The sequence below is a fragment of the Sceloporus undulatus genome, chromosome 7 (genome assembly GCF_019175285.1).
Source record: "Sceloporus undulatus isolate JIND9_A2432 ecotype Alabama chromosome 7, SceUnd_v1.1, whole genome shotgun sequence".
NCBI classification, from domain to species: Eukaryota; Metazoa; Chordata; class Lepidosauria; order Squamata; family Phrynosomatidae; genus Sceloporus; species Sceloporus undulatus.
In genome coordinates this window covers 17,883,490-17,891,107 of record NC_056528.1, presented here as the reverse complement: position 1 = coordinate 17,891,107, position 7,618 = coordinate 17,883,490, and the positions used below count along the sequence as shown (strand labels likewise).

At 44.5% G+C, this 7,618-nt stretch overlaps 1 protein-coding gene across 2 annotated transcripts; it reads right to left on the bottom strand.

Annotated features, from left to right (window-relative positions):
• Positions 1 to 853: 853 nt before the first annotated feature.
• TOR4A (torsin family 4 member A) lies at positions 854 to 7,402 on the bottom strand. 2 transcript variants are annotated; one of them, XM_042477770.1, is made up of 2 exons: positions 7,094 to 7,402; positions 854 to 2,138 (listed from the first exon to the last, which is right to left on the bottom strand). In XM_042477770.1, exon 2 carries the CDS (start codon positions 2,098 to 2,100, stop codon positions 859 to 861), a length of 1,242 nt encoding a protein of 413 aa, XP_042333704.1. In that variant the 5' UTR covers positions 2,101 to 2,138; positions 7,094 to 7,402; the 3' UTR covers positions 854 to 858. The 2 variants fall into 2 exon arrangements, with proteins under 2 accessions (XP_042333704.1, XP_042333705.1); XM_042477771.1 differs by lacking the exon at positions 7,094 to 7,402 and adding an exon at positions 6,773 to 7,055.
• Between the last annotated feature and the right edge of the window lie 216 nt (positions 7,403 to 7,618).

Sequence of the window (7,618 nt, the reverse complement as noted above, 5' to 3'; positions counted from 1 at the left end):
AAGGTTCGGTGAGAATGGGTAAGAATCTGAAATGTTGCATGATATTTCAGGAGAGAGTGAGAATACTGGGATATTTCAAGATATTGTTGGGATGCAAACCTGGAACTAGCCAGGTAAAATCAAAGCATTCTTGGTACTTCCAGAGACTTTTCATTCCTTTCTGGATGAGCCCAGAGAAAGGGAAAATGGTAGACCTTCCCAACTTTGAAGGCCTTGCTGTAGTTTAATACGGGCAAAGAAATAGAGAGAAGGCAGCCTATAGAGAGGGTTTCTGTGAATACCTGAGGTCTCAGAGGAGTTGCCAGTAGCTTCCGTTGTTCCTAAATATACATTCTAACAATCTTTTTTTAAAACCGCACCACCCTTATCTCTGTTTATTTGGAAACAAATTTAACCATTGGTAAAAACCAGAGCTTGGATAGCTGTCCTTTGGAAGTCATTTTTGCTCCTCTTCTTTGTTACAGTATTTGAAAGTGAGTCTGTTGCCCTTGCTTGTTTCAGTTTTCTAAAAGCAACATGTTGCACACTGATGGTTACGCTTTTTGGTAGATCAGAGACTGGCATGAACTTGAAACATTCCTGCAACGGTGGCCTGAAAATGCCCTCTAAATGCAACTTGCAAAAGTAGCTAGGAAACGTTTACATGTTACACCAATAGTGTCTGCACCAATATTTTGTTCCCACGTGTTACATCGCTTCTGAAATGTAACTTTGCTTTGTCCTTGTTACCCAAAACAGGCAATGTGTTACATGGCACGACTTTTACGTATAACTCATGATTTCCAGTCTGCAGATATAACCTGCACTTCCCCCAAAACAAAGCAAAGGGGGGGCCTTATCCTGCGTGTCCATCTTTCCTTAAAGCAGATTAACTTTGGCTACAACCTGTTTGCAACCAGTGACAGCAAACTGCTGCTCCTCTTTAGTGTAATAGTTGAGCTGACTGGCTAAGCGCTCGATGCGGTTCGGATCGGGATAAATGCCTTCGCTCATCATCTCCTCATAGAAACAGCTCAGGATGTGGCTCTTCTCCAATAACGTGAATGGAACAATCTCCACCAAGGTCCAAAGAGGGTGCCTTTGGCTGAGAACTGGACGGAGAACTGTCCGCAGCTGGTCCAACTGTCTCTGGGGCTTCAGCAGGTTGCTGGAGACATTCTGGAGGATAACTTTTGTGATCTCCTCTCCCCCCAGGTTGCTGATGAGAATATAGACAGCATTGAGAAATTCGTTGGTTTGGTTTGTCTGGAAGAATCCACTGAGGGTCTCCAGCAAGGCTGGAGACATGAACTCCACCTCATCCAGAATAAACAAGGGGATCTTTTCTTCTATTTCCGCTTGGGTTACTATGTCGCTGATCGTCTTGGATAGTTCTAGCTGGCAGGATGCTGCGGAAGCATCATCTGGGCAGTGGTGCAGAGCAAAATAGTGGAGCACACTACTGTGGCCCATGAGGGACCGGAAGTGCTTGGCAAGCAACCAACCCACGTGGCTCTTCCCAACCCCACTTGGGCCGTTGAAGGAGATCACCAAAGGCTTGTTGTGTATGTGAGTCGCCAGGTAGTCTTTCAGCAGCCCTATAATGCTCTCCACGGCTAAGGTCTGCCCAAAGACTTCCCGGTGCATGGTCTTCTCCAGCCCATCCAAGTCATATTTCAGAACATTATCATCCAAGTTCTCAATGGCATTGAGGATCTGGAAGCAGACGATGCCAACCAACAGAAGGAGGCATCTCTTGGCTTTGCTCTTGTGCTCCGTCGGGAGGTACTTTCTGGAGTTTTCTGGATACAGTACTCTGGGGTTCTTTGACCTCTTCTTCTTTTTGCTGCCTTTTGTCGACGGCGGCTGCACGGAGGTGTCGAAAGTAAAATACTGTGAACTCTCAAAGCTTGCTTGGCTCAAAAGAGAGGTGGAAGCGCTGCCCACTTTTGCTTTGCCTAGGGAGATCTGACGCTGGAGGAGCTTCGCTTGAGGATCTCCAGGCAAGAGGCCTTTTTTAAGGATTTGGGCTGTCCTCCGGAGGCGAATGACAGCCCGCACCGGGGAAGAGAGCAGAGAAAGCTTCTGGGGGCTTTTCAGAGCAGACTTTCTGCCATCCATCTCAACCTCGTCTTGCAGGCCTTGCAAGGCTGTTGTCTCTGTGACAGTGAAAAGAAGCATGAGAAAAACAGGAAAGGCAGTGCGGCACATTGCTTAGAGTCTTTGGGTGCTTTTATCACCCTCTATAGATTCCAACCAGGTAGCTTGCACAGTACACTTTGTGCTTTTTGGTTTACCCAATAAAGGGGCCAGTTTTCTGGGTTTTCTATTTTGTTGTACAGGCTGAGTCTCCCTAATCCAAAATGCTTGGGACCAGAATTGTTTTGAATTTCAGATGATGATGATGATGATGATGATGATGATGATGATTATTAGATTTTAGAATAATATAACATCTTGTAGATGAGACCCAAGTTGAAACACAAAATTCATTCATGCACATAGCCTGAAGGTAATTGTATAATACAACATTTTAATAATTTTGTGCATGAAACAAAGTTTGCTTACCTTAAACCATCAGCAAGCAAAGTGTCACTGTGTCAGGCACACATTAAAAAGGTTTGATTTTTGGAATATTTTAGATTTTAGTATTCCAGGATTAAGGAGACTCAACCAGTATTTGGCTGCATGGACAACAAGGCTACCCCTGGATATGTTTCATACAACATCTTAGACAGCAGTGCCACCTAAAGGCTATTAATTTTAATGTCTTTTTAAAGTGGAAAGTTTTAATTGTGCGATTTTACCAATGCTGTTTTCAGCCGCAAACAAGAAAGCCTCCTGGGGTCTCTTGAAATTGAGCATGATGCATCAGGTGCATTGAATGTTATGCTGCAATACAGTTTTATATTATATAAAGTATACATGGTTGGCATAGACAGTAAAAGCAAAATATAGAAGGAAATGGAATGCAGAAATTACTGGCAATGACCATTGCGCTGTGGCAAATTGGGCATTCGTAAAGCTGTTAACACAAACATCCTGAGATTCTTGCATGTAGAAGCAGGACAAAACTCAAACATCTATAGACAAAAACAATAGAAAAGGAAACTCTGCCAGTAAAAATGGGAAAGAGGAGATACACAAACCAGTTATCAGGCATGAACAGACTACTGCCTTCCTTACCACTCCTGCTGATTTATTAAATGCCAGAAAGGCTCATTGTTCCTTTGGTTAAAGTTCTACTAGAAAAACACAACTGAGTCTTGCAACTGTGTGTTAGTAACAATATTCCTCTCTCATGTCTGTCTTTGCAAATTCCTATCCAAAATGAGCTAGTCTGTCTTTTCTCAGAGGAGGTTGAGCTATTTTCATAGCTTTTCCCAACCCTAATTTATCTTCACCACAACCCTATGAAGTAAGTGAAACTGAGAGAGAGTGACCAATCCAGGGTTAACCGATGATTTCTGTGGCTCTTAATGGGGACATGGATTAGGGTCACTCTAAAGTCTGGAACTCTACAGTTTGCCCCACACTCATGCTCAGCTTGTACACTTCCAAACAGAAGAAACCACAGGGTAACTTGGTTGTTATCATGTTAGCCGCTGATGGAAACAGGATGCTTGCCAAAAACTGGCCTTTCGATCTAATCTTGCAAAGCCCTTCCTTTGGTTGCAAACGTTGTGTTTGGACTCTTTTGAATTAACATTTATTCCTCCTTGCACTTCCTGCAATACATTGTAGATAGCAAGGGTTGGGGAGTATTTTCCCTACAGTTCTTGTTTTCTTTTGAAGAAGCCATGAGGAGGCTTTGTTCTCCCCACATGAAACCAAACCATGAATCAGATACCACAAAACATCAATGAAGAAATCTCTGCTTGGCCCATGATAGTGAGGCCACAGAGGTGCAAATGCCATATATTGGGGGCATGAGCAGAGAGGAATATGGTTTATAGTTTTTTGTGGGTTTTTGGACTATGTGGCCATGTTCTAGAAGAGTTTATTTGCCAGCATCTGTGGCTGGCATCTTCAGAGAATGCTGGCATGGAAGAGAGTGGGGTATATACAGGGTCACACAGTATATATATGTATACACACACACCTCACTCTTTTCCATGCCAGCATTCTCTGAAGATGCCAGCCACAGATGCTGGCGAAATGTCAGGAATAAACTCTTCTAGAGCATGGCCACATAGCCCCAAAAACCCACAAAAAACTACAGATGCCATCCACGAAAGCCTTCGACTTCAGATAATAATATGTGTTTCCCCCACCTCAAATTACTAGAACCATAGGCTGTCCTCTAAAACTGACTGGTTGAAGGCAGATTGTGTTGTTGTGTGCCTTCAAGTCATTTCTGATTTATGGCAATCCCTAAAGCAAACTAGTTTTCTTGGCAAGATTTGTTCAGGGGAGGTTTGCCATTGCCTTCTCCGGAGTCTGAGAGCCTGTGACTTGTCCAGGGTTACCCAGTGGGTTTCATGACTGAGCAAGGAATCGAACCCTGGTCTCCAGAGTGCCAGTCTGGAGACCACTATGCCGCACGGACTCGAGAGTAGATTTAATCCTTGCAAATCAGGCACGATATAACCTTTTCTGGCCACCCTGTGCATTTGGGATGGAAGGTAAGAAGTTCTAAATCATATAAGGAATTCAGGAAATTGGCTGAGTTTATGCAAACAGAGCCACACAGCATTAGTCACCATCAGGTCTCATAGGAGGAATTGCAGGCCATGAGTAGCTGCTTGGAATGCTCACTTTCAGCTACTTATTAACGTTGGGATCCTGGGGGCCAGGGAGCCTCAAGCAAAACTGGTCAGGCTTCATTTCTAACCAAAAACAGTTCCCACCCCAAGGGAAGAGGCCAGCAAAACCTATAGCATGGTCTGCTCCCTGAGCCTAAGGTACATGTAGAAAAAGGCTTCTTCGTGGAAACCTGTCTTGCCTGAATTCCATTTGCTTGGCATTGCCCTAACCCAATGGTTCCCAAACTTTGGTCCTGCAGATGTTTTGGACTTCTGAAATTTGAAATACTCCAAAAACCAAAACTTTATTCATTAGTGGCTAGGATAGTGACACCTTTGCTTTCTGATGGTCCAGTGTATGCAACCTTTATTTCATGCACAATATTATTTTAAAAAACATGGTATAAAATTACCTCTGTGCTATGTGTATAAGGCGTCTATGAAACATAAATGAATTTTGTATTTACACTTGGGTCCCATCCTCTGGCTATCTCATTATATCCATATATGCAAATAAAGGTATTCCATAATCCCAAAATCCAAAACACTTTTGGTTGCAAGCATTTCGGATAAGGGGCACTTGACCTGTACAATAAATCTCCTGTCCATAAATTATGCTGTTTGTGGAAACCTGAAATGTGGACCCATCCTTAACACACCATTCACCCTTGAAGGAAGGCTGGTTCTTCACAAGCATTTGTCAGGAAAAGATCTTTACAACCAGCTTGAAGGATGCTATCATAAAATAATTTCCCAATGGCTTTAGCCACTAATTTCCCAATCTGCTATCAGAGTTTGCAGGGATCATCTGTCTCTATCTGGCTTGTGGATGCCACCTCTCTTTACTTATACAAAAAACTCTAGATTTGGGGTTGCCAAGTTACTTTCAGTAACCCTGCTTTGGCACCCTTAATAGCAGCCTTATGGCAGCAGAACCTGAAGTGAGAGGAAAACCTTTAGCTGCTCACTGTCTTGTATTAAAGGGATATTTAGAAAGCTGGAGAAGCTCTCAAAGTTAGGAACAGAGAACCTGTGGCTTTCTGGATGCTGTTGGATTGCAGCTTCTACCATCACTTGCTGTTGACTATGAAGGCTGGGGCTGATGGAAATTGTAGACCAGTGGTACCTAAACTTGGGTCCTCCAGATATTTTGGACTTCAGTTCCCAGAAGCCCCAGCCAGCTTGGCCAATAGTCAGGAATTCTGAGAGCTGAAGTCCGAAACATCTGAAAAGATGAAAGCCTGGGGACTGTTGTTGTAGACCAACAATATCTGGAGGGTACAAGTTGCTCAACCATAGTGAAAAGTCAGTTCATAGAATACCAAGTGAGGAAGCTACTCTCTTGTAGCTGTCAATCGGTTCATTGCCAGTGTGGACTATCAGCATGCATTGCCAAGGAATCTATTTCAAACATACATTCTGTGGAAGGAGTGTGTATTTTACATTTAGAAGCCATCATTTTACACACAGTGTGTCCTGTCTCATCTCTTAAGATGGAAATTATTTTCAGAATTTCAAGATTTGCCTTAAAGTGGAATTGACTTGAAGGCATAGATGTAGTGGTTTGAATACTGGACTATGACTCTGGAGAACAGGGTTCAAATCCCTGCTCTGCCATGGAAACCCACTGGGTGACCTTGGACAAGTCGTACTGTCTCAGCCTCAGGGGATGGCAATGGCAAACCCCCTCTGAAGAAACCTGCTAAGGAAACCCCATGATAGATTCACCCGAGGGTTGCTATAAGTCAGAAACCAGTTGAAGGCACACAATCACATCAAGCAGTTGCTAAAGTAATGGTTCCCAACCTGTGGGTCGGGACCCCTTTGGGGGTCGAACGACCCTTTCACAGGGGTCGCCTAAGACCATCGGAAAATACATATTTGCATGTAGTAATGAAAGTAATTGTATGGTTGGGGGTCGCCACAACATGAGGAACTGTATTAAAGGGTCGCGGCATTAGAAAGGTTGGGAACCACTGTGCTAAAGGTATCCAAAAATACCTGCTGGGTTCCAGAGTGGATTGGAATCAGTACACAGAGTTGCCAACCTTTTCACCAGACTCTGATCCTGTGTACCTTGATCAACTTGATCTTCAGGCCATGAGCAAGTGATGTTTTTGGAAAGAGAAGCTGCTCTGCTGATCAAGATCCTCGGAAGCGGCACAGCAGAGCAAGCTAGTAGTCTCTCTCTCTCTCTCTCTCCCTCTCTCTTATGCTTCTCTTCCTAGCTTTCACTTCTGGTCAGCTGGCAAAACTCACAACCTTCCTGCACCCCTCTGTCCAGTAAACAGGCCGGATTCTCCACCCATCCATCCATCCACCCACCCACTCCAGACCGACCCCATCACAGACAAACGGAGACAATTTACCAAGCGTCAGGTCTTGGGAACTTCACCAACAGGGAACTGTCTTCCCACCTCTGAATGAATAGGTCCAGTCCCATCTGGAGGCCAAAGAGCTGGGATTTAGATGGGCTGAGTGTTGTAGGGAGGCCTGAGAGTGGAGCCACTTGTACAAAGGTGCTGTGGCCTGCCTCTGCGCATGGAAGAGAGAATGTGTGAGAGAGAGAGAGAGAGAGAGAGAAAGAGAAAATGGCAAGGATGGGAGTGGGGTCCCCTCCCTCTGGTGCTTCCTCCTCACACACCCACATGAGGCCTTATCTCTATCGCAGTCTGCTGCAGCTGTGTTTGGCTGTTGGCTTGTAGGCTTGCGCATAACCGCTTCTGTTGCAAGAGCACTTCAGGCACACAGCTCACACACACACACACACACACACACACACAGAGTGGTTTGCACTTTCATTGGCTAGGAGCAAAATACAGGAAACCTGATTCCAGTTATGCCCCGAATCAGGCCACTGTCACCAACCATTCCACTATGAGGAGGAGTCCCAG